Source organism: Ictidomys tridecemlineatus, chromosome 1 (genome assembly GCF_052094955.1).
Source record: "Ictidomys tridecemlineatus isolate mIctTri1 chromosome 1, mIctTri1.hap1, whole genome shotgun sequence".
Taxonomy (NCBI): domain Eukaryota; kingdom Metazoa; phylum Chordata; class Mammalia; order Rodentia; family Sciuridae; genus Ictidomys; species Ictidomys tridecemlineatus.
This window is the reverse complement of record NC_135477.1, coordinates 255978573-256005697: the sequence shown is the minus strand read 5'-3', so window position 1 is coordinate 256005697 and position 27125 is coordinate 255978573. Positions and strand designations below refer to the sequence as shown.

At 44.1% G+C, this 27125-nt stretch overlaps 1 protein-coding gene across 7 annotated transcripts in view; it reads right to left on the bottom strand.

The window, feature by feature from the left end:
- Window positions 1–19459: 19459 nt before the first annotated feature.
- The window catches only part of Sema5a (semaphorin 5A), a 450819-nt gene continuing 443153 nt past the window's right edge, over window positions 19460–27125 (bottom strand). For all 7 annotated transcript variants that reach the window (XM_021733399.2, XM_040272850.2, XM_021733404.2 and 4 more), the window contains 2 exons: window positions 26140–26351; window positions 19460–24295 (listed from right to left, as the gene is read on the bottom strand). In XM_021733399.2, coding sequence (XP_021589074.1) covers window positions 24176–24295; window positions 26140–26351 — 332 coding nt within the window. In that variant the 3' untranslated portion in view covers window positions 19460–24175. The remainder of the gene's footprint in view (window positions 24296–26139; window positions 26352–27125) is intronic.

Sequence of the window (27125 nt, the reverse complement as noted above, 5' to 3'; positions counted from 1 at the left end):
GTTCTCCTCGATGTGCATCAGGATTCTTGCTTAGTTGCATGCTTACTATGTTGTGAATGGATGCTAAAAATCGCTAATTCATGCTGGATTTGATTTTATTTTGGTGTAAAGTGTTGGGATTTGCCCTGGTGATCATTATGTTACTGCAGCTTGTCTTAACCATTTCAAGATCTGCGCTTTCTTTTAGGGTGGATAGAGAACATTTTGACTCTTGTAGACTGATTTTTACCTGAGTTTCTGTAACGGGGATCCCCTTTATGTTGAATACAGCCTTTGCTGCTTGCCACTGCAATTCATTTTTTAAATGGACACGTTTCTTTCTCTTCCTCTCCCTGCTCCTCCCTAATCTCTCCCCTTCCCTAATCTCAGGAGTCACAGGATTACTTTTCTTCCCCATCCCAGGCAGAGTTATCTGTCCCTGAACACACACCCACCATAGGGACAAGTAATCCAGACTTTGGGGATGGCGCCAGAAGATGTCAGTAAGGACTCTCTCCCAGATTAACAGGTGAATTTCCACTCCAGAAAGAGAACATGTGGAGTGTAACCTTTGGGTCACTTCTTTAAAAGCCCCCTGGTCCTGCTGATGGGCAGAATCTTAGCCTTTGGGACAGGAGTCTCCTATGTTTCTCCTTAAGCAAATCAATAAACCTTTTGTTGTCCTTTTTCTTAGAATCACGTCCTTATTGTTGGATTGGCCCTGGGGACAGGGGCTGAGCTTTCAGCAAGATTTCTAGTCTGGATTCTTCCATGTCACTCATGCTATGGGTTATTTTTCCTAGGGGGTGCTCCTTTCCAATCTCAACCCCTAAAAAGTTCCTACAGGAACATGGGGCTCGCAGCAGTGAGCACCAGTTGTTCATCCTTACGTCGTGGATGGGACCAGCAGTTCTTGAACCTGTGGGGAAATAAAATTTGGTCCAAGTTCCTCAGCCTGAAAGCGTGACGTCCTTGAAGTGACATTGCATGATTCCCAGTATGCCTTCCACTTCTCCATAAGAATTTCTATGACCTCAATTCTAATTTTTACAGTCTTCTGGTTTAGTGAGTTATTTACCTTATATTAAAAAATGGTATTTTCAGTAGACTTTTCTGGATGTAAAAGCATAGATACAACTTTTTTCTATAAATGCACTCCTGTAGAGTATGCTTTGAGTCTGAGCAGTGTGGACTGCAGGGACAGAGGGGTCTTACCTCTAGAATTGACCACAGAACTTTACAAGTGATGTAAGAGCGTAGGCCAGGCTCTCAAGATAAACGTTTACTTTTTTTTTTTTTTTTTTTTTTTTTAGCAGGGGTGAGTCCAGAGATTGAACTCAGGGAACTCGACCACTGAGCAACATCCCCAGCCCTATTTTGTATTTTAGAGACAGGGTCTCACTGGGTTAAATGGTGCCTTGCTGTGGCTGAGGCTGGCTTTGAACTCTCAATCCTCCTGCCTCAGCCTTCCAAGCTGTGGGGATTACAGATATGTACCACTGTGCTGGGCTAAAAGTTTACTTCAAAACACATTAAATCATTAAAGGGGATATCACAGGTAAAGAAGAAGATATGGTTATCATCTTTCCAAATAGGTCAAAATGTGAACAAATTCTCTCTAATTAATGCATTTATGAGTTCCTTGTGATAACTTGCTTTTTCCTTTAAGCCATAAAAAATGTTGTGAATAACAATGACCAGGTGTGGCAGGGTAAATGCAGGACTGATACATGAAGGGGGTCTTCCCCCTAAACCCTTCCCTCTCCATTATTTTCAAACATCTAAATCCTTTTCTTTCCATTAGCCACATTAAACTTGGCCAGGAGGTGAGCTGCTAACCCCCAGGGTACTAAGAACAGATTCAAAGGGCATTTCCACTAGGGTTGGGTAAAATTTCATTGCCTCACAAACGATGGCCTTCACAAGCCCCGAAATCCTATTATACAGTTCAACAGTAGGGTTTATTGTTATCTAGGCCTAATTTTAATTTTATGACACTGTTGAAACTTGTTTTTTGCAGAGCTTCCAGAAACAATATTCTGACAAAACTATAAAGTTAACAGTGATATTTTTTTAAGATAAAAAAGACAGTTAGCTCTTTGCTAAGCCCTGAGCAGTCGCCCCTACATGCTCACCTCCGGGCTTAGTGAGCTGGCATCTGCTGACTGCCAACAGCAGAGGTCCAGGCTGAACCAAAGCACCAGTCCACCATGGAAGGGGCCTTCCTCCCTCCACACCTGCCAGCTCCCCTCTTTCTATAACAAACCCTGTTCCCCGCTGTGCTGTGGTTTCTGCCGAGGTCCACAAATGGACAGCCCTCTCGGGACATTACTGGGTGCTGACTTCTCAAAGCAGCCCTGTGTTGGCGTTAGATTGGGGCCGGCGGCCACGTCCAGGGCAACAGCTCAAGGAAAGCAGGTCTCTCCACACTGCAACCATGCCAGTCTCATCTCTGGTTGTTCCATGATAAATATTGTATTCTAAAAAGAAAGTGTCCCACAACTTAACAAAGGAATTGAAGCCATTAGGGAGGAAGGTTTTTTGTTTGGGGACAGAGGCACCCAAGCTCTCCACGCAGGCCTCTTCCTGATCCTTTGACTTTTCTCTTCTCATTTGAATGTTCTTTATTTTGCCTAAAATGTGCCGCTACTTACTGTCATCTCTGCCCTTCAGGAAGTGCTTGGTCCCCACCTTTGCTGGTGAGCAGCCTGCTATTCCCATGCCCTGGGTGTCGCATGAGCCCCCAGCAAGTCACAGAGATCCCCAGGAAGCTCCTCCCCACCCTGCCCCAGCATTGCCCAGAGGAGACAGACCTGCCCACCACGAGGCCTCACCTGGTCCTGCACCCCTGAGAACACTGGGCACAGCTGCAACCAGCAGCTGGAAGATCTGTTTAAGATTCCAAATTCTTGCTTTCCACATAATTTAGATCAAGACTTGAAATTTGAGAAAAGTACCTTCCCGTGAGATGGCCTCTGCAAGAGCAGGTCCAGATCTGTGCTGCGGGGGCTGGGGAGCTGTTGGTTCTTGTAAATCACCTTCATCCAGGGAGCTGCCAATCCTCCCCAGACACCAGATCTAATCTGACAAGTGGCCTCCACTCGGGGAAGACAAGCAGATATGGGTGGATGAGAGGAGGAGAGGACAGGAGAAGAACTCGGCTTGGGCACTCAGTGAGTTCGGCCACCCCTGGGCATTGGTAAGACTTACTGAAATGCCCTAATTGCCTGCCATGCTGTCCCCATCTGTCCGGCCATTTCCCTGTGGCTGTTAGAAGGGGCGTTCAGACTTCCTTCTGCAGGTGCAGGGACTGTTGATTCTGCTGGAGGACAGACCTCCCACACTGGTTCCACACAACCAGAACTCAGTCGCGCTGCTCGCCTTCACGTCTAGCCAGATGCTGACCTTCTCTGACCCTGCTCGCTCCTGGGACAGGGGCAGGAGGAGGTGAGTGGAGCAGTGTGCTCCTGCAGCGGAGGGCACCAGCAGGCTCTCCTTCCTGTCCCCACCTGCCCCCAGGGCTCCAGCAGGTGCCCCAGCCCCCCTGCCACATTCCTCCCATGTCCACAGGTGGGAGATGGACCCCAGCCACACCCCAGGAGGGACCCTGTTCTCCTCGATCCGGTCCGCTTCCCTCCTCCTGTAACTGCTGCCCTGTGCCTGCCTGGATCACTGCCACTCAGTCCCCCCTGTGAGAAAGCCAGCCGTCTCCACAGTGGTGCTGTCCCCGTTCCCCAGACCAGGAGGTCTCAGGGGATGGACAGAGAGCTCTGGGCCACACACAGGTCGGGACAGATTCCCCCCCACCCCCCCATACATTCACTCCTCACTGTCAGGCCAAGCCCCTTTAATCTCCCGGAGACTCTCAGACCCCGAATGGAGAAGTCTCCTTCCAAGAGCATGGCTGGGTGGCTGCCTCCCACCAGGGTTCCGAGCTCCAGGACGTGGAGGGTGGCGGGGGACTGTCAGCTTTGTGCTCGCCCTGGCTCTTTCCTGCTAGCATTACACAACCTTCCCCACACCTCGCCAGGACTTCTCAGGTAGCTCAAAAGACCCCAGAAACCAGCCAAGTCCTCTGTTTATCTCAGCCACAGCTGGCCTCTGCTCCCACTGGACCTGGCCGGAGGTTCCAGTCTGATGCTTAGGCTCCGTGCTGCCCTTCATCACTCTCCCCTGATGGCTCAGCCACACCAGGCCTCCTGACCCAGGGACCCTCAGAGGCTCCTGATCCACAGTGACTCTTGTTCCCAGTCCAAGGTCACGTCAGCTCTGAGCTGGGCAGGTCGGGCTCGGCGCCTCCTCCACTTTCTGCACTGGAGGGAGCACAAGGACTTTCATGTGGAAATGGCCACACTGAACGCAGATGAAATCTGAATTTTCTCTCACCGCCTTTTCCTGGAACATACCCTGCCTCAGAGCCAGGTCTTACAGCACAGTTCAAGAGAGACAGAAGATAAGTCGGAACACAGAGAACCAGGAGAAGAGATGCCAATTAGATCATCTCAAAAATATTCCCTTCAAGGGAATCAGCGAGGCCCATTCTAGGTGGTGGAGGGTTTCATCCGTCTCCTCACCGACCCCCCACAGCCTGGCCTCATCTCACAGCCCCTGGGCATCTGCCTGAGGCCCTGCTGCTGGACAGCCCAGTTTGGGTGGCAACAGCTCTGTGGCCCTGAAGCTGGTACAGTTCCTGGTCACCAAGGGGGGCCTGGGCTGGCTCTGGCCTGGTGCAGCGAGCTCCCCAGTCTTCATCCTGGTTGGCTGCAAACTCCTGGACTTCTGAGTTTTGGTTGGTGGCTTTCTCTTTTGGATTAAATCACAATAGATAAAAATACGTGTTTACATTTGTTTTTGTTTTCAAAAGAAATTTCTTTTCATATTATTCTCAAAAACAAGAATTTGTCATTTAAGTGGCACTACATGCCACTTAAGTCCCACCAAAGGTGAATGACACATGCACCCTCCATTCCAGGTGACCTCACTCTCCACACGTCACCTCCAAGCTACAATAAAACACTCTGGGCAAATCACTTTCTGAATTCTGGTGTATTTTACAAACTTTGCCAATTCTTACATCTGCAATCCTTTTGGAAAACATGAAGTGAAATATCCCACTCCAAGTCAAATGGACAAAAGACTGTGCTGTGTGTAGGACAGGTTTCCTTGGTGGGTGCCCCTGCTCTTGAGCAGTTGTGCAGCTGCATGGTGACCTGTATCCATTTTCGAAAGGAAAGTTTAGAGACGACATTTTTTTTTATTCTTTTTACCTCTAACACTTTTCCTACAGCATTTTTTTCCTTTTTGCCAAAGAAAAGAAGTTCAGTGGATTAGACAAAGGTGAATGAAGGGAAGGGAGAGGGGATACGAAAGGAAAGACAGTGGATTGAATCTGACATAACTTTCCCATGTACATACGTGAACACATCACAGTGACTCTCATCACGTCTGTACATCCACAAAACTGAGATCCTAATTAGAAAAAGATATACTCCAGGCCTGTATAAGTATATCAAAATAGATTTTAAAAGGATTTAAAGTTTTTTAAATTTAAAAAAAAAAATTAAAAAAAGATTAAAAAAAAAGATTTTAAAAGAACTAAAAAGAACATTTTTTTTTTTAAATAAAGAAAAGCCAGACCAGAAACAACTGTAACTGAGGTGGGGACCCTGAAAGCTACCTGCCTTTAAAAACTTTTTCTTCATAAAGAGCAGAGAGACCAACTGTCTTCCCCTGGTTTCTGATGCTATAACAGAATCCCACAGACATGGTAGTTTATGAACAATAGAAGTTGATTTGACCCACAGACTGAAGGCTGGGAAGTCCAAGGTCGAGGACCTGGCATCTGGTGAGATCACAGTGCTGGTCACACATGGCAGAGGGCCAAGTGAGCACATGGAAAACAGAGAAGCGGCTGAATCCATAATAAACCCACTGTCACCACCAACCTGCTCCTGCCACAGTGGACCAGCCCCTTCAAGAGGGTGGCGCCCGCATTCCGGAATCAGCTCTGAAAGGGTCCACCTCTTAATTACTGTTACCATGTCAATTAAATGCCAACACCGGCTTGGTAGGGAACCATCAAATTGTGGCTCTAAAATAACCAGCTACCTTGACCACTGATGACAGAAGCACAATCTGGTTCATACTTCTCAAACACATTAAAGGATTTCCCAGCCCTTGTTGGACTGGCACATACGAGTAACAACGCATCACCTAGGCCACAGACGGCTTTCTTCCCAGAGCCAGGGTTCCATTGAAGGAGCCCTTCCATGTCCACGGGAGGACGGGAGGAAGCTTTGCTTTGACGGGCTGGTTACTCCAGGGTGCACAGAGCAGAGCAGGTGAGAATCTCCACACACCTTCCCAGTGGCACCTCTGTTCTGGATAAGCACAACGTACTGTGTTTTGTTGAGCCCCCAAACAACCCCCCAAAACACACTTCTGACCCACCCACCTCACAACTTCCCTGTTAAGGTTCATCTGTTTTGACTTTCTCTTAGGAGCACATTTCCTTCATTCAAACACCGTGAGATTAAAAGTAAAAAATGTAAAAAAAAAGATAAAGCTCAACATGCGAGTGGCCACAAGAGATGTTGAATAAAGATGCTACTTCTTCAAATACTGCTTAATTATTCTCTGAGTTGCATCAAGAGCAATCATGGCACTGACCTATATTTGTTGAGCATTTCCCGCATAACCAGCGTTTTCCTATGAGCCCTGCATGTATTAGTTCAATTCATCATCAAAATAAACTTGCACTATGGATGCTCCTATTATCCTCCCTGAGGTAGAAAGCTGGTGGACCACCCCAAGGCCACCTAGGCAGGGGGGCAGAGGCACTGCCGGAAGCCAGACCAACTCCCAGGACAGTGCCTCTGCTCTGCATCAGTGCTCCAGGCCCTTTGAAAGGACCACATCTACAGCTGCCCAAACAACCCTCACTGACTTCCCATCTTCCAGCCAGAGCCTCCCACAGAGGGAGAACCAGGAGTTCCACACCTCGTAGCATCAGGCCCTCACTTGCACAAGCTCCTGAGTTCTCCAGGATGAGAGCAGGCAACTGCAAGTGCAGGCCAGAAGGCCTTCCCTTCCCCTCCAGCTCTATCTCAGATCCTCTTGCACTGGTGAGGTTGGAGTGGCTGTGGGCATTTCAGGAGGGTCGGAGAAGAAGCTTAGGTAGATAAGTGCATGATGAGGTTTGGGGTCACCTCCACACAGGGCTAAGTCACTGTGGGCCTTCTTGCAGGAATGTGAGTACTTGCCCTTACTCTGTGGAGGCCAGCCATGAGCTGGCATGAAGACGCAGGATCAGAGAAGCTGCCCTGTAGCACGCAGCACCTGAAGGGTGTGAGGGAGTCAGCTGGGCCAGGATTTTCCTAGTCTCTTAGCTCATACTTGGTGAATGCTGATAGAATTTTCCCCAAATATGGCCAAAATACTGAAAATTGATGTGAGATTAAACATTGATGTTATTGGTAAATCATAACAACCTTGATTAACAAGTATTTTCTATTCTCACAATAGGAAAGTATAAATGTGATGTAAGATGAAGTATATGCAAACAAGAAATATGGGGGAGACATGTAGCAGATGTGTGTCTGGCAGGGAATGAATTGAAATGTTCTATTATTTATCTTTAATGTATTAAAATGTGTTCTCTATCATCTAAAAAAACATTTTTGAAGTTTGTAGTGAATCTTTCCTAAAACTAAATAAATACTTACATTCACATTTGGCATTTAGTGTTTATTTTATATTCCCACTTTTTTCCAGATGACCCTGTGAATTATATAAGCTTAAGACCCTCCAAAGATGAGTGATGTCCCTGCGTATGGGCTAAAAAGGTGTGTGTCATCATGATTTGAAATAAAATTGTCTAGAAGCACATGAATATGTTCCTCCCAATCCGGAAAGGGCCTGTGTTCATTCAGAGGCTGTAACTAGACACTACTGACTCGGAAAAAAGCCATGATGCCTGAAACAACACGGATTTCTCACCGCTCTGGAGACTGAGGAGTCCAAGGCCTGAGCTCTGGCAGATCTGGGGTCCTGGCCCCTAGAGGGTCACGTTCCCACCATCCTCACCTGCTGGAGAGAGCTAGCTCCCTAGGACTAGCTACCTCCCAGAGGCCTCATCTCCCAAGACCATCACCCAGAGGGGGAAGGACTTCGACACGTGAATCTGAGCTTCAGTCTGAAACAGACTCCTCCTGTCACGCTCACTTGTGAGTTCATATTCCCATGGTCCACTGAGAAAACGTGAGTCCTTCTACATTCAGAATGCAGCCCACAGCTGTATGTACTGTGCATGCTTCTCCACTTCCCTCGCCCACTCAGAATGCATCTCCTGAGCACCTTCTAGGTGCTGAGTGCTCAGTGGGCCACAGGGCTGGAGAAGATCCTCCTAGGACTCATGGTAAGGGCAGGGACATGGGTCACAGGAACAGAGAAGTGCCACGCCATGGAGAGGGGCCCAGGGCCCTGCGGGGAGCTGCCCCTTCCTTCATGCTGCACCTCTACTGCGTCCTTCTCTCTGGCTCCTGGGGAAGTTCCTGAGCTGCTGGAGCAGACTGGCTGCTTCTCCATCTGTCTGCCCATCTGTCTTTCAGGCTCCCTCCTTCCCTGTCTCTCTGCATTTGCCTCCCCCCTTTCCCTCCTCCTCTTCCTCTCTCTCCTTCAGAGTCAGCAAGACGATTCTGACATCGATGCTGGTTCCTTGACTTTTCTGGTGAGACTTCAGGGACGTCACTGAACACTCTTCAGTCATCAAGGGGTCAGCCCCGCCCTACTGCCTGCCCCACCAGGCTGCCATGAGTGTTGCTGCCTTTGAAAGATTTAAAATACATATACTCGGTGCTATGAAGAGCACGTGCACAGTTTTTCAGTTTTTTCTTCTCAAATAACTTAAACAGAATGATAGGCTAGGTACTTGGAGAAAAGAAAAATGCTTCACAAAAATTTGGTGGAAATGTTTCAGAGCAGGTGAATTAATTATCCTACCATATTACAGTGGGAAATATTTCCCTGCCTAGTGGCACTTCAAGGGGCAATGTGCAGTTCCCATCAGGCACCCAGGGCGCCCTCCCTCCAGCCCCGGCCTCCTGGGGTGGTCAGACTCAGTCCACACTGTGTTACTTTTAGTTGACTGGATCTCTCTTTTCCTGTGATCCTCTGGAGGGCTGGGTGCTGGGTGCTGAGTGTTTTTTTCCTCTTCTTATCCTGACTTCAGCTCCTGAGTTAAGAAAAGCTCTGGCTTCGAGTTGACTGTTTGCCGGAGAGTGGTAGTCAGTAGCTTGACCTCATCTTTTTCCAGTATGGTGATAATCAAGCTGCCAGCAAGGCCATTTTCTAGTGATGTCACTCATCGTGGCTTGTAGGACAGGACCTACCCTTGGTGACCCACATGATCTTTTCTCAGCATGGAGAGAGGAGCAGCAATCCTCTGCTTCCAAGCACAGCAATCCTACTGGCTCAGGGAACAACCCTTAGGATCTCATTTAACCCTTACAGGCCCCGTCTCCAAAGGCAGCCACCTTGGGCATCTGGGCTGCCAAGTGTGAATTTGGGGACAGGGGACTTGATCTTTCTGTCTATAACTGCTGTCTCAGCCAATTCAGACACAACATCAGAGCTGCCTGCAAGTTGAGATGGAGCTTCCCTTTCTACAGCTCCAGGCAGTTTGCTCCCATTAGTTAGTTTTCAATTTCTTTAGATTTATTTGGGTCAACAAACATTCAGGAGCAGAGGCAGATGTGGGCTTCATAATTGACAGGGCGGGTCTGTCTTCAAGATTTGCCCGTTTTCTGTATTCCTATTTTCTTGAAACAGCCTCCGTTCTTCTTTCTATCTCTAGTGACAAGCACACATTTGCCAAGTACTGCCCTGTGATCCTTCCAGTGGGGCCTGGTGAGGCTGCACTGATGGAGAACACCCAGCTGGGGACACAGCTTAGTCGATGGCTTCCCAGGATCAAGTGCAATCACCTGTCAGTTCCCAGGATTGTGACCTATCGGGGTTCAGGGAACTTTTCTGTTCTTTCCTTTCATCCTCTCTTTCTGGACACTGAAACCTGTTCCCTCTTCCAGGTTCTTAGAGAAAGCGCTGACCCCACCAAGCCTGCTGTTGTGGTTTGGATATGAGATATTGCCAATGTCAGAGTGGCAGAGGTGACACGATTAGATTACAAGAGCTTTTAATCCATTGATAGATTAATAATTTGAAAAGACTGGCAGCTGGTTGTGGCTGGAGGAAAGAAGCCTTGGTGACTTTGGGATGAATATTTTGTCTCTAGCTCCTGACATTTCTCTCTCCCTTCACCTCCGCTCTCTGTGTGTCCTTCCTGGGTACCATGAGCTGAGAAGCTTTTCTCCACCACACCTTTATGCCATGGTATCCTGCCTCACCTCTGCCCAGAGCAATGGAGTTGGCAGACTTTGGGTAAGAAACTCTGAAATTATGAGCCCAAAATAAACTTTTCCTCCTCTAAATTGTTCTTGTCGAGTCTGTTGGTCACAGTGATGAAGCTAACAAACCTGTGACCTCCAGTAGACCTGTCAAGCTCTATGCAACAGAACTGGCCAATCAATCAGACGCTGCTTCCCTCCACAGACCTTTTTAAAAGAAATTGTTGTTGTTGGCAATCACTGTATGGATTGCACCTTTAGTCTCCATGAGAGTGTTCATAAAAGACTTTCAATCTATAAAGTGCTGCATTGAATAAAGTATATCTTCCTTTAACCACAACTATGTCAATTTTAAAAGTTCAGTGTTTACTTATTTTATAAAAAGCACCACTCACATTTTTTTTGTTTGAATTAAATCTCTGCTGACTAAGGGCTTACTTGGTTTTCTTTCTCTCTTAGTTTTCTCTTGTCCTGACTTTAGAATCAGACCCTTGGGATTGACCTTTTGTTTTCTCAAGCATTCCCTTCCCCACTGGACTTGTTCTCATACAAATCCAGTAAATCATATCTCTGGATGCCCTTCTCCAGGGTCGAGAGCAATTGCAGAATGTCTGTGCTGGTCTCTAGGGTTTATTCATGAAGACCATCTGTACTCTACATGGACATCTGGTCACACCAGCACACAGATCTGGGTGTCTTACAACTCTGTTTTTAAGATTTATCAAGTCTGCAATGATGAAGACCTGTCCTGGGGTAAAATTGAGAGGTTCCATTGAATTTCTTGAAAGACATGGAGTTTATGCTTCAGTAAAGAAACCTGGGTACTGTTACCTATTACATGTGTCACTGTAGACATGCCCAGCTGGCAGTAAGTCCTGTATGGAGCTGCTCTTAAGACAGGCAGGGGATGACAATCATGGAATGCCATTACACACTTGGAGTATGTCTCCGGAGAATTGGTGTGGCTAATTCAACACTGTGCTATCACAGCTCATCCATCCTAGGACTGGACACACACAGTCTAAATGGGTCTAGAAAGTTCTGTCCATGACTGAAGCCTCAAGGAGAGGAAGCTCACTCCTGTGTGCTAATCAGAATAGAACCTGACTGTCCCATGGCTGCTTAGACCTCCTGAATAGGCAGAACTTGGTCACAGGTGTCACAAATCCTTAATGGCACAAGTGACTCTTCATCAAAGAAGAGTCAATGCTACTAAGATGCTATTACTTTCAAAGCTGGTTTTCAAATTCAGTGCAATTCCTGCCAAAATCTAAGCTGTATTTTCCCAGAATGTGGGAAACTATTCAAAAATCTTTTGGAAATGCAAGAACCCAGAATAGCCAAAGCAATTTTTAAAATTAAGAATGAAGTTGGATGACTCACTTTCTTATTTCAAATCTGCCTACAAAGCTATAATAATTAAGGCAGTGTCATACGACATAAGGGTAAACATTGATCAATAGAATAGAATTAAGGGTCCAGATATTCTTTCATCCATTCACTCATAGTCAATTGATTTTTGACAAAGGTTTCAAGATAATTCAATGGAGAAAGGTCGTCTTTTAAAAAATAATCCTCAAAAAACCACATATTTACATGCAAAAGAACTAAGCTAAGCTCTTATCCCATGCCATATATAAAAATTCACTCACTTACAATAAACTCACATCTCAACTATAAAATCTAAATCTATTAAGCTCTTGGAAGGAAATAGGTACAAATTTTCATGATCCTAGATTGGACAATGGTTGCTTTGATATGACACTTAAAGAACAGCATTTAAAGAAAAAAAAGGTAGATTAAATAGACTTTATCAAAATATAAAACTTTAGTGTTTCAAAGGAAATTTTCACTGAAATGGAGAAAACAACATCCCCAAAATAAAATGAATTATTTGCAAATTATGTATCTGGCAATGGTTTGCTAATTAGAATATAGAGAGAGGTCTTACTGTCCAACAATAAAGGTAAATGATACAATTTAGAAATAGATAAATGATCTGGATAGATATTTCTCCAAGTATCATAAAGAAATGGCAAATAATGATAAACATCATTGGTCATTAGTGAAATGTCAGTCAAACCCAAATATACACCATTTTACACCCCTGGGTTGACAATAATCAATCAAAATCTGTTTTGGTAAAAACACAGAGAAACTGAAATGCCCTAGATTGCTAGTAGCAATTCAGAACAGGGCAATCACTTTGGAAAATAGTCTGGTGGTTCTTTAAGCTGTTAAGCATAGAGATCCCACGTGGCTCAGCAATTGTACTCCAGATTCATACCAAAATAATTCAAAATATCTCCTCAGTGAATTTTTTACACAGATATTCATAGTACCATTAATCATGATAATTAAAGGTGGAACAAACTAATGCCTATCAGTTGATGAATAGGTCAGAAAATGTGGTATATCCACACAGTGGAATATTATTAGCTCATTAACAAATAATAATTCAAACAGCATGAATAAACCTTAAAACACACCAAGTGAAAGACTAATGCTAGAAAAGGCCATATATGGTATGCTTCAGTTTATATGAAATGTCCAGAATAGGCAAATCCATAGATTCCAATAGTTTATTTGTTGTAGCCAGAGGTTGCAGAAAGGGGAAAGGAGAGTGCGCATGGGTATGAATTTTCTTTTTGCTTTGGAGAAAATGTTATGGAGTTATAAACTGGTGCTGTTATATAGCTTCATGAATATACTGAGAGTAATTGAGCTTTACACTAGAAATGATGAAGTTTTTTTTTTTAATTTATTTATTTTTTTATTGTTGGTCGTTCAAAAACCTTACAAAGTTCTTAATACATCATATTTCACAGTTTGATTCAAGTGGGTTATGAACTCCCAACTTTACCCCGTATACAGATTGCTGTATCACATCAGTTACCCTTCCATTGATTGACATATTGCCTTTCTAGTGTCTGATGTATTCTGCTGTCAGTCCTATTCTCTACTATCCCCCCTCCCCTCCCCTCCCCTCCCCTGAGGGGAAAGGGAAAAATAATACAAGGGGGAGGAATGAATTGCAGTAGTGGGGGTAGAGAGAGAAGAGGGGAGGGGAGGGGAGGGGAGGGTGGATAGTAGAGGATAGGAAAGGCAGCAGAATACAACAGACACTAGGATGGCAATATGTAAAGCAATGGAAGTGAAACTGATGTGATTCTGCAAGCTGTATAAGGGGCAATATGGGAGTGCATAACCCACTTGAATCAAAATGTGAAATATGATATATCAAGAAATGATGAAGTTTTAAACATTAAGTTAAGGATGAAGATGTTCTGGCTGGGAGTGGGATGTATCAGGATTCTCAAGGACAGTAGAGGGCCACACACCACTTTGTGTTGGTGGTATGTAGAGAGGCCAGGTTTCATGGAGGTGACTCATTGTGCCTCTTGGAATGATAGACATCTCGGAAGGCCCCAGGCTCATCAAATGCACCCTGTTTTCTAGGCTGATCTGCTGATGATGAATGGCGCATGCAGTCTTGGCCTGGAGTATCTTCACGAGAATCTACATTATGCAACGGGAAATGCTAACAATGACCCCACTTCCAAGGGCTTTGTCTTCTTCTTACCACAAAAGCTTTGTATCCACATGGGGATAGGGACAATGGGGAAAAACCCCTCATGAATAACAGGGTCAATTTTCCACCATGTAGGGCATAATTGTAGCTAACTGAAATAAATTAGAAATGGATCATTTATGTTTATCTGAGTTTGTAAAGTCATAACTTGCACTTTTAAAATTGATTGTTTTTAGTTATACATAACACTAGGATACATTTGGACATAATCACAAATACAGGGAACACACTTGCTCTAATTCAGTGCCCAGCACTTTCTTCTCTCTTCTCTTTCTCCCCTCCATCTACTCTACTGTTTTTCTTGTACTTTTTATTGGACATTTGTTTAGTTTCCTTAGAATATTCCTAAAATGCATAAAAGTTTGTTTAAAATGATGTTCCCTTGCACTTATAGTTTTTAGTACTAGGAAAAACAAAAACCAATAACTTTTTTGTGTTTTGGACTTTGCTTTGCTTTGTCCAAATTCCAATTCCATCCACTGGTGGTCAAGAAATGGACATTAAGTTGTGCGTGATGAGTTGAGTTCCATCTGTATTTTTCATGTGTGTACACTTTCCCCAAGTGCTCATTAGCCACCTTGGTCTCTCTTGCCCCTCTTGACATGTTACCCCCAGTTCACCTCTGTGTGACATCTCAGCCAGGACTGCCACACCAGGCCTGAGTCCCCAGTGCTTCCCTAGCCTTGGTGGCTTCATTATGAGGACTACAGGGAAAGCACTCATATTTCAAATGATATTTTTTTAAATAATCATAATTATGTGGCTGAATGCTTATCTTTTGGTGTGTCCAGTTTTCAGGTCTCGGTCACCCTGTACCACATGGATATTGCTGTCATTATCAGAGACTGATAATTAGTTTCTCCATTTTTACCCTTTCCCAGATAACATTCAACCTGCCATACAAAGCCAGTTCCATGATCAGGTCATCGATGAAAGCTCACATTTCAAAATTATTAGGTGTCTGAAAGGATGCACTTAATTAGGAAATATTTGCTACCATTAGACTCTGCACTTCTGATATTTTGCCACATTTTTTTCCATCTTATCAATAATCATTATGAATGATAATATAGTCTTATCTCAAGAGTATATGACAGAAAAAGCTCAACATTCAGAAAGACTCCTCACTAAGAAACAAATTAGCTTTGATATAAAACAATGAAGCCCTAGAGTTTGACAGGTCGCTGGATTCTATTTCCCCAGAGAAGACAGAAAGAATTCTGCGAAGATGCTTGTATTTCCTTCACCAGATCAGACTGCTTTAGAAACAAAAAAAATGAAAGCTATGTAGGCAAGAATGAAGAGAAGTCTAATCCCCCTTTCCATATAGGAATGATCTCTTCTGTCTTCAGAAATGAGGCATGTTTCACACACCTGTGACTAGGTTAATTTCCTTCATCACAGATATGGGACAGATTAAATTATATAGTGTTGAAAGTCCCAGTCTTGGTTTGTGACAGCTGTTTCCAGAGAATGCCACTGGCTTCCATAGCTGATAACCACAGGCTTGAATTCTCAGGCCTCCTACCAACCTTATCCTCTTTTGTATGGAGTATATATTCCATTCAGTGCCTCCGTAGCCAACTCCTAATAATTTGCAAATTGGTTCACTTGCTTCTTCACAGGCCAAAATAGAGAAATTGGCCTGTAGTCACGTAAAGAGATGATGAATATTGATGGAGAGAGTCCTTGCGTGATAATAATGACAATCAACACCATCATTTGCTGCAAACCTACTATACATTAAGCATCAAAGGTACACATTTCAATTTTATTTTCATATACACATTTCCTAGTTGATACTGCCATATTTAAATAATGGTTCTAGAGTAGAATGGAAAGATCTCCTAAATGCAGAATCAGGACATGTCTTAGAGCCAGGGAAGTTGGATAAGTTCATTATCATGAAACCCTTTCAGAAGAGCCCATGGAGACTAAAGAGGCCACAGACAGTCTCAGGCAGGAGTCTGAAGTTCACGTTGTTCTTTCTGGGTGAAGGAAAATCTGCAGAGAGGGAGGCTGTACAAGGAAGCACTCTTGGTGGGGAGTCGCCAGGCCTGATTGGAGCCCAGATGGCACCTACTTATAGTCCTCAAGGCATCCACTCACTCTCTGTATCTCCACATCCTAAGATAACTTCATGTTCCAAGTCTACTGCATTATTTCCCAAAATCCAGTTTTTTGGGGACTTTCAGCTAGAAAAAAGGGCCAATATTTTGGGGTAGACAAAAGGCAGAACAGCGTGTTTTGTGACACTGGGTGAAGCGGGCCCTCTGAGCTGCAGGGTTGCATCAAATCCAGTCTGTGAATGGCTGTCCCATCATGGCAGCCCATTAGTATTCCTCACATGGATGACCACCATGCTCCATGTTGCCATCGCCACTACCTTTCTCTCAGGGAAGAGTGAGGCTTGCCCACCAGAGCAGGCAGGGCCTCGAAGAGACACAAAGAGAGCCTGTGCCATGTGCCAGGTATGTACTAGCAGGAAACAGGAAGTGGCTCTGAGGAAACAGGAAGTGACTCTGAGGTGGACAAGATGGGGGACAGTGAATAGGAAGAAAGCCAGCTTCTTCACGACAGAGACAGCCCCTGAAACCATGGCCTCAGAAAAGGCCATCGCAGACACCTGACTGATGAAGTGCTGGCAAAGAATTAAGAAGGCCTAACTCAGCCTTCTTTTCTGAGTGCTGTGATAAGACTCATTTTCAGACTCTTAATAGCATTTCTAAGAACTAGAGACAAACTTGCAGCCCCTGCTCATTGTACAGAAATAATTCAAAAAAGAATGACCTTAGACCTCCTTTTCCCCAGCTATGCATTCAGTACCTACAGTCTTCAGATCTGGGCAACTCCCGGAACCCTGTTACCCCGTGTGATCTCCTTCCTCTCAATCCTGGCCCCCGCACCTGTGACTACAGGTTGACGTGAGAACCCCAGGAGCTTCCAAGGAAAAGATGCAACAAGCAGGTTAAGGAGACAAGAACAATTATGAATATTCCTTTGTTTGACTTTATAAACAAAGTCAGATCTACTTAAGGGAAACAGGAATAACTCCAGAAAAGAACACTGTTTCAGATATTATTTTAAGAAGGATTTCCTCTTACATCAAGTAGCTAGCTGCAGTTACACTAGTGGTACATTCAGGCATTTCTACTGTTCTTCACAAACTGGGCTTGAAGAGACACTTTAAATGCAAAATTACATTATATATTTCAAATAGGTCCAGGAAGATATTTCAAGTCATATTTCAACCTCATAGGAGCAACTGGAGAAATTTCTAAAAGGAGCTCTTGGATACCTGAGCATTGTTGGAGAGCATCCGAACACCAGGTCATATATCATTAACACGATTGAAAATTCTGTAAACGAATTTTAAGAAAACTGTGATACAGCATGTATTCATTCTACTTGCTAAATTAATAGCCAGATACATTCTTCATTAAATGCTTTAAAATTTTAATATTTTGAAGATAAAATAGTTAATCTTTATAATATGCTTTATTAGTTTAAATTTATACAGCTGATTTTATTTTATTATGTTAATTGGTAGCCCCTACATTAAGTGAGCTTTGTTGGCTTTCTGGTCAATTGAAAAATGTGTATGTTTTTGTTTGTATAATTATACCCATGTATATTTAGGTATAAACACATGTGTATATATAAACTATATAAATACGCACATGTATGCATTTCTTTTCTTTTTAAATGATATCATGAACATTGAAATATGGCTGTCTCAATAGTTGTTTTTCTACATCAAGCATCATCTAGCTGTGTTCAAACTGATGGATTGATGGATTGTCACTAGTTTACTGGGAAGAACAGTAGAATGAAACAGACATAATTAATATATATAATCATACTACTAATGTAACTCATCACCATGTACAGCCAGAAGAATGAATAGTTATGCTCCATTTATGTACAATGTGTTAAAATGCATTCTACTATCATGTATAACCAATTAGAATAAATAAAAAACAAAAATTGAAAAAAAATACCAAATTAAAACTTTAAAAGTCTATGTAAAATTAAAAACCAGTATAACAAATAATGTTTCAGGATAACCAAATATAATACTTACCTGTATAATATGTCTAAGTGAAAACATGAAAGATGATGTCCATAAACACATCTCTGGATTAAAAATCATCCTTGTTCTATGCAAGGAAGAGTGGAAGACTGCACTGGATAAAAGGTGATTGGTACAACCCAATCCTTCCATCATCACCAGGACCCAACACCCACTCCTTGTAAACAGGAAATCTGATTGGTTTTTCTGGTCACGAAGTACCTGTTGCCCATGGCAATATTTCCAAATGTTCTCTCCTACTTCATCAAGTACACACAGTCCTGTCCTGGCCACAAGTCAAGAGCCTAAGCTGTTGCACATCTACCAAGACAACAAGAGTTGTTATTGGTTTCCCCAGGAGGCTGTCCAGTGCACTCTGATGAGACTCTCTCTTTTAAGTGGCACATCTTGGGAGACATGTACTTGGAGGATATAAGAAGGAAAATGGTACTCTTGTTTTTCCTAAATGGTGGGGTTTATTTCAATGCTCACGTACAATTGAATGAGACAAACTATTTACATAAAACCTACGTACAAAAAATATAATACAATTTATACTGTACATCATCAAGATTCTCTTATTTTGTTCCCCCAAACTGTAGGCAGACAGAGATGATAGGAGTGAGGAGGGAGTGGCCGTGAAAGGAAGAGGGCTGCACTCCCGGGAGTAGTCAGAGTCATGCTGCATGAATTTGTTGTTCATAAAAGGATGGATGAGGTTGAGCTCTAGAAGTTGGCGATGCACCAGGAATGTGAGTGAACACAACATTTTCACTGCTAGAAGAGCTCACTTCATCTCATGTGTGTCCATTTTCCTTGGAGAAAAAGGAGCTTGGAACAAGTGTGAGTTGTTTTTTGCTGATTGGCTGGGTAATACCCCATCCAGATCCTTTCTTAACTTCCATAATTGATCCAATGCAAGACAGAAAGAGCTCCCTGCCCAGTTTGCCACAATTAGTGTCTTAAACTAATTCTGAAAACCATGTTATCTGTCAGGTATCATTAAGCAACAATGTGAGGCATAGACCTGGACAGCTCTCAGGAAGAATCTAAGACCAGCGTATTGATGGACAGAAAACAGACAAAAAGTGATGCCCACTGGAAATTGCTGTTGCAGATGTCTACCAAGAAGTGTTCAAAGGAAACCTTGAGGACCAAATACAAGTGTCGAGAAAAAGTGCAGTGTGCCCAGTGACCCCACAAAAAATCTAGGCATCCCCGAGCACTCCAACACAACTACCAATGTCCTATTTCCTCAAAGAAAGGGGAAATATAAAACTATTTCATTCTTGAAAAAAAATCCCTGCAATGTTTAGAACACATTGCATTTTAATAATTAATTTTATATCAGTAATGTCTGCAAGCTTACCAAAAGCTGAGTAGGTTTTGGAGAAATTTCAATGAAAAAAAAAATGAAACAATCCCAAATAAGTTTATTTTGTATCACAAAACAGGCAACAGCAGGTGAACACAAAATGAGGCGTAACATGTTTAAATGCGAATCAGTGGCAGAACACACAGGTTTTGCTACACAATTTTGAAGAACCCTGTGCAGGACCAAGCTTGTGCATTTTCCTAGCAGCTGGGCGGAGCTGCTGTAGGTGTCTCCAGGTGCTGGGGCTGAGGCGCCTGTGCTGCTTTCCATCCACGTGCAGAAGTTCAAGCTTGATTTTTGACCACGGTTATGGTATAAAGCAAAAGCAGTCCACTTTAGCAGAGAAAATATTGTTAAATTTAAAACAAACAAAAAAAAATTAACAACTTTTGCAAATATGTGAAGCAGTGTTGACATTGAATCTACAAAAATAATCAATTAGACAACGTTCTAGGTGGTCCTCCTTCCACACCCAGCTCTGTACCAACTATTAGCAGCATGTGTCTGGTTAATCTTTTCCTGTGCACTTGCCTGGAGGGGAACAGAAACCAAGGTCTCTAACTTGTACAGGCATCACACTGACCTTCCTGTTAAGGACAGATGCTGCTATGTGTTCTGGAAGATGTAGGAATTAGAGCCAGGTCAGTCTCTGGGAGACTGAGGTGGGGTTTCCCACTTTTCTGAACACACCATTGCCCAGTGGGAGCAAATGCACACCTGGAGATGAAGTGTGTCTTGGTCATTTTCTATTCCTGAGTTCAGAGTGGTGTGTAAGGATGATTTTCTTTAAAACATATCCAATCGACCGTCTGCTTCTAACTGGAACCCACACTATTGAGTGTCACGGTACTCCATCATCTTCCACAAGGCACTAGCGACATTTTACGGGAAAGCACACTACTGTTTCACACTCATTGTCCAAATAAGCAGGGTGCTCAGAATGGCTTCTAGTATCCAATAATAGATAATCATGGATAATAATAGGTAATCAAATATTGACAATGTCATGTCAGCATAAATCCCCATAAAGACATGGAGGCTTTTGGAAGAATGGATGTGCTGGTCATGGCCAATTCCATCTGCAAACTCCAGCTTGGGTCATTAAAAACAATGGCAGGAAGTTTGCATAAGAGTTCATTTCACGTTACTAGTTTAATTTGATTATTTGAGCTGTGGGATTTAGACCTAGCTTGTCACTTGGGAAATGGCAATTTTAATGTTAATTTAGTTCACTTTATCAACCTGTGTTACCTGCTGCCTCCGGAAGGTGCTCTAGAGCCATGTTCTGAGACAGAGACACTAAACTCAATGGAGTTATCCCCAAATGCCACTCAAATCAGGAAAGTCTCACTGAAGTATAAAGAACACTTCAAAGCTACAGAAAGTCAAAGGCCCTGGGGCCATGCAGATGAGGGAAATGGCTTGACCAGTGCTCGGGGAATTAGTTTGATTCATTACAAAAGCAAGACAAATAGAGTAAAGAAGTATAAATTCAAATGCTATCAAAGTTGTGTTTAGGCAAAATGAATAGCTGGATCCATCCCTGATGTATTATGTCTAGGAAAAAATTTCCCGTAACATCCCATTAAACTTTAATGTAACCTTTAGTGATATCTTGGGGACACGGAGTCTGCCTTGCTAAGACTTTGTCCACAATGTCAAAGGCAAGACCCATTAATTCTACCAAATACTCTGGTCAGAACATTCACTGGAATAGGCTTTGGCTCCCATGATTTCCACCCTTTTGTGCAAGAATATAAACAAGGACACCTTTGCCTCGGACTGCTGCACTCTGGGCAGCTGATCCTGGAAGAGTCCATAGGTCATGCCCACAGAACTGTGCATGTGGACCGTGATCCCCCCAGGGCCTGTCCTTAGCACTCACCGGGGAGTGACAAGACCCCATCTTTCCATGGCACCTACTTATTGTTCCCATGTTTGCTTCTTTTTTCTCTGGCATGGCCCATGGGCCAGTGGGGCCAGAAGCTGGTCCACTGAAGATCCTATCTAGGGACAGAGGTGACTCCTTGGCGAGGAGACCTTCACAGCCTTCACTGCTTCAAATTCCTCTTCAGTCCCTTTAGAGTCTCTGCCCCCACTCTGCACATAGAAGCCCTCTTCCCTTTCCCTCCTACTGAGGCTAAGTCCAGTCAGACTCTTAGACAGACATCTCTGCAGGAGAGTTCATGTAGACAGGAGGGGTCTGGAGCAGGGAGAGTGCACAGTACCCACAGGGAACAGCCATGCAGTGATGCGGGACTGTTAGCCCACAGGTAGTTAAAAGACTCAAACTCCAGCTCCAATACAGCAAACCAAGCACGGTTCTGCTAAACAAGAGAGAGAGGGTGAGGTGGGGAGGCGATTTTCCTTTGAATACAGTGTCAGGTAGCAGTGAGTGAAGGGCTTTTTTCACAGTAGTACTCTAGAGGGTTTCTACTGCCACACCATGAGAGCTCTGGGGTGCAGAGGGTGTACCCTGAATTGACACACAGGTAGTAGAGACCTACTTAGATGCCATTGGAAACATGTCCATTAAGCCCAATGACAAGTTCTTGAAATTTAGCCTTCTCCCTCCTCTTAGGGGAAGTAAAGCGACTTTGAAACTGAGAAAATATTCAAGAAGGGAAGATGTGTGTGTGTGTGTGTGTGTGTGTGTGTGTGTGTGTGTGTGTGTCAGAGAGAGAGAGAGAGAGAGAGAGAGAGAGAGAGAGAGAGAGAGAGAGAAAGTTCATTCTACAGAGTGAAAAAACTTTTTCTTAGCGGAAAGTAAAGAGTCCAAGCAGACAACGAAAACCCAACCAGCCATCTGTGCATTTTACCTGTTAGTGTGGATTTCAAGAACGTGTGTACAGCAGTGGACTCTTTTGCAGTGTGCCTAGAATGCATGAAATGCCACATGGAGCCCCACTGGAGAGGTACTGTACATCAACCATTTACAATCTAACATTCCAGATCCAACCGAGCACATCTCCTAGAGCCCACCTGCCATGCTTAAAATTTTAATACAGATCTATTTCTGCAAATTTGGGCATTTGGGAATCTTTTGAATTGTACAATATTCATTATTAATCATAGTTTTCCAACATTTTCTGAAATTGCTTCTTTAAATTGGATATAGTGAAAACACATATGCTAATAAATTCTGTGTTCTTCGCTACCCGTACTATATATTTTCACAGATCTGAAGGTCCATTCATCAAGAAGAACAGAGATAGCTATCTACTCAGGCCTTTATCCCAATGCCCGGAGGATTCAGATGAACATTTTCAATTTTGTTCTTTCAATAATTATTGAACCAGCTGCCACATGCTACGTGTCAGTTGTGTAAAATTTCTATCTTTTTTTTTCCTTCTGGGGACTTCTAGCAATGGCTTTAAAACACTATGAATTGTTAATTAATGACCAACGCTGAGACCATGGAGGTCGTCCATCCTTACTTCCAAGTGCGCCTGAACTGCCTTTGCCTCCCTGCAGGGAAGAGTGGGACTGGTGGGACTGGGTGGATGGGAGGCAGACTGGGGTAAAGAGAAGGCACCGGAACAAAACTCTCCCTCCTCCCTTGGCCTAGGGCAGTGAGTGCAGCTCTGCTGGGGGTCCTGTCAGGGTAGACTGAGGTGGGCTCTGGAGAGCCAGCTTGACACTTCATTAATGCTCTAGTAGGGGCTGATTGCCATACATTGTTACATCAGGGAGATGGAGAACAAAAGATATTTCATTAAATGTCAGTTCTTTCAACGCTTGGCATAACGTGGAAAATAAAAAAAAAGGTTGTTTTCAATTATAGTTCAGTATTTTTAATACTTTCCTTAATCAGCGTCATAAAAAGTCCGGAATTGTTCTTTGCAGGGAGAAAGAAGGTATACAGTCTGTCCAAATGCTGAACCAGTAGTTCCTCTAGATGCCGGCTCTTCAGGATGTCACCATGGCCAGGTGGAGGCTCCAGGCCAACAGTGTGGCGAGGATCTCCCGGGAACACCATGCAGTCCAAGGGTCAGAAGAAGGCTGGTCCTGCAGCAAGCTGCAAGCCACGGCCACGCCTGCCTGTGTCTGAGCCTCTGCCCCCTTGCTCCCCTGCACAGGGAGAACAGTCACTGCCCCCAGGCCACAGCAGCACGTCTCAGTCGACCCTGACCTCTGCAGGTCCAGGTCAGGTGGAACCCCTGGGCTTCCCTGGGCAAGAATTATTGAAAGTCCAAACACAAGTTTGCTTCTGAGAATCCACAGTGTCACCCAGATCAGGACCTTGGGTGATCCAGGATGAAAAACTGCCTGGCCACTTTATTTTTGTTGTTTTATCAAATATGATGGACCTTGTGGAGGGAGGCGGTCTCTGATAAAGGACCCATTTCCTCAAATTAAAACATCAGGAAGATTTACTCTTAAAAGCAAAAAGACATTTTTTTTTTCTTTCTAAAGATTCCTTCCAATATGAGCGGCACACTGATAAAATAAAGCTCATGGAAACAACGGGTTTTTAGAAAAATGTACTGAACATAATTAAAAAACAAATGTCACACCATGGCTCATTCCACAATGATCAAGTGTTTGTTATGGACCAGACTTCACGACGCCACAGTTAGATTTTTGTTGCTTTTAAGGATGTGTATTTTTTTTCGCAGCAATGGGACACTATTGGCTTGAAATGCACCTGAAGTCTATCCACACTTTATCTCTGAAGCCTCAGAAACATGGGCAGTCATGGAGCACAGGCTTTGAGGAACTGAGGATTTACAAAAACCGAGGACTAAGCGCTACTAGTACTCATCGTAATTATTGAGATCTGTGAAGTAGGCGTTGGAGTAGGTCTTCCCCGTGAGGTGCGGGTTGAAGTACTTGTTTCTTTCCTCTAGGATCAAGTTGTTTTTGTTAAATGCCTGTAAAATACATTATAGAAAGATTTAAGAATACTTCACAAGTCGCACTTCAGAGGGAAATATAACTAGGAGCCCGTTATGCTGACTTGAGTGCTCTCCTAGGCTTCCCCTATTCTTGACAGTTTTCCTCATCCACTGATTTTCCCAGATCCACTGCCTCGTGGAAGACTTGACTAGTAACCAGAATAAGGTTGGCTGCTTTGGGTATCTTCCACTCTAGTTTTGAGCTTTAGCTTGGAAGTAGGAAGAGAAGTAGAGGGTCAGAAAACCTAAATCGAAACCCCTAGGAAACCATAACTTGAATGATTTCAAGTTAGCAGACACTTTGAAAGCCACCACATATGTCTAAGTATACATTTAAGTGGCTTCCCGATTTCCATGGATTGGTACACTCATCAGAGATCTTGACAGAACATCGTTCAGCAAAGGCATCCAATTAAACTGCCTTGATTTCTTTTCTCTCTGCCCCAGAAGGTGACTGATGCAGCCATCTCTGAACATGGATGGCTACCTCCTTAATAGTCATTAAAGTCACCTGTAATTTCAAAGAGAACAACTACATCAAATAGAGAGTAAATATTAAGAGGATTGAAATAAAGATGTAGCAGAAGGGGCAGAGGCCAGTTGTTTAGGAGCCGCCTGGACAAGATGTCAGAATAAAGTTCTAGAAGGATTATTAAAGACCAGGCAGTAATCCACACCCTCCAGTTCCTCTGCTTCATGGCAGCAGCATTTCTGATCATCTTGAAAGTTACTGCATCTTAAATGGGAACACAGACCAGCTAAATTCCTTTCTGCTTCCTGAATCAACAGGACCACAGGTAAGTGGATCTGCTGGAATCACTCTTGGGTTCTGGAAGCCTTGGGAAGGTTCTTGCTGATAAGAGTAGACATGTTCTTCCTCGCCCTCTAGGAGTTTCATTTCTATGGGGGTCTGTCATGAGTCCCAATGCTCCCTCCCTGGGCCTGTCACCTGGGGAAGTCAGTGCTAATGGATTCTGGACCCTGGTTTAAGCAGAGTCCATGGGTAAAGCCAACGGGCTGTGCCTTCAGGAGTGGAGGCCACACAGTAGGGAATGGACAAGGGAGGACCACACAGCTCCTGGGAAACAAGTTCTCCCCTCCACCCAAAGCTGTGAGAGTGAATATGTTCCTATTGTCGTGTAGGAAGGAAATCCAATTTCACAGAGAACCACTGGAACAGAGAGCAGACAGCAGATCTCCCTAAGAATGTGAAGGGAGTCCCCAACCTACAGGAATGTGGGAATTTAGTGAGACCCAGCTCAGGGTCTCACTAAACCCCCTTCCTCCATGTGGGTGGTAAGAAAGAGCAGGTGAGGTGAATAAAACCCTTGATGTCTTTCAGGTTACACCCGTGGCCTTCTGTGCAGATGCAGGAAGCCTCCTGTACATTAGGGCACCATCACAAGAACCGTGCCAAGAGTGTGTGCCATCAGATAAAAGATGAAGACTACGATTTTAAAGATAAACATACTGAGGTTCAAAGAAGCTTGGGTCTGCTCCTGCAATGGGAGTGGGTGTCTGACGGCCCTGTGGTGCTCAGGGCCTCGGCTGGGAGCGCATCTCTGATGCCCAAGTTCAGGCCCCACAGCAAGGGTGGGTCAGAGCTGAACAGGGGCCACAGACCTGGTATCTCGCAGTGGGTGTGCTGCTGTCTTCATGTCCCTTTTTAAGTTTATCCCCACATGAGATGCCATGTCTTTCCAGGCAAAACCAAGCTTAAAAGGTGGATGATCACGAAGGTCCCCTTACCCTCCACCAACCCAATCACCAGCACCAACACCAGGGACCTTTGCTGACAGCCGGCACCGCCGATTCCTCACCTTGATGGCCTCCACGGAGTCGTACTTGTCCAGTTTGTTGATGTGGTTGGTGATGCTGGTGTTGAGGGGGGCGGGAGAGACGGGGTGGATGACGGTAGCGTCGTGGGACTGCTGCTGGTAGCGCTGGCAGTAGGTGTAGATGAGCAGGGTGAGGAGGCAGCCGAGGATGGAGCTGCTGAGCCCCACAGCGATCATGTGGAACATGTTGAACTCTGAGGGCAGAACCACAGCCATGCTACGCTCAAAAAGAAGGCACTACCCCAAGGCTCAAGTGCTTAGAAAAGAGCAAGATGAGAAGCCCACTCCAAAATTAGAGACATCGTGATCATGCTCCTCTTTGAAATGCTATGGCCACCAGGAGACTTCTCCACAGTGAGCGCAGCATATTTAAATCCAGGCTCTTGGGGATTATAATCACTTTTTTCAAGTCACCTTAAACCTGAATACACTAACAGAATATCTTTTTTTTTTTTCTTTGAAGGCTTACACAGTACTCTTCTGTTCTAAGAGCAATATGATCTCTGTTCTCTGGGGTTTCTACAGCACAGTTCATTCATGTCCCTGAACAGGTGGAGCTCCCTGCATCCAGGACTGCCAGGTCCCAGGAACAGCAGGAAGGGCACTGACAGCTTCCAAATTCTGCACATGGTCATGCCAACTGCTTTCCTCACCCTCTTTTATTATTTCATCTTATTTAAAAATTGTTTCCATTTAAATAGATCCTCATGTTTTCTGTTTCTTGCACAAACATGCATTATATAATACTGACATGAGAAACTCCCAAAGTTCTGAAGGAAAAATGTCTCTTTGTTAAAGGCAGCCACTCTCCCAGGTCCTTCAGGAGGAATTCTGCACATCCATGTGCTGCCTGTGTGCCAATATCATCCTGTGGACCACTGTTTTTGCTTAGATGATATTTTGGTGATCTCCTGAAGAAAATGGTTTACTCCAAAGAAAACAAGAATTTTTGTTAAAGGAATGAAATA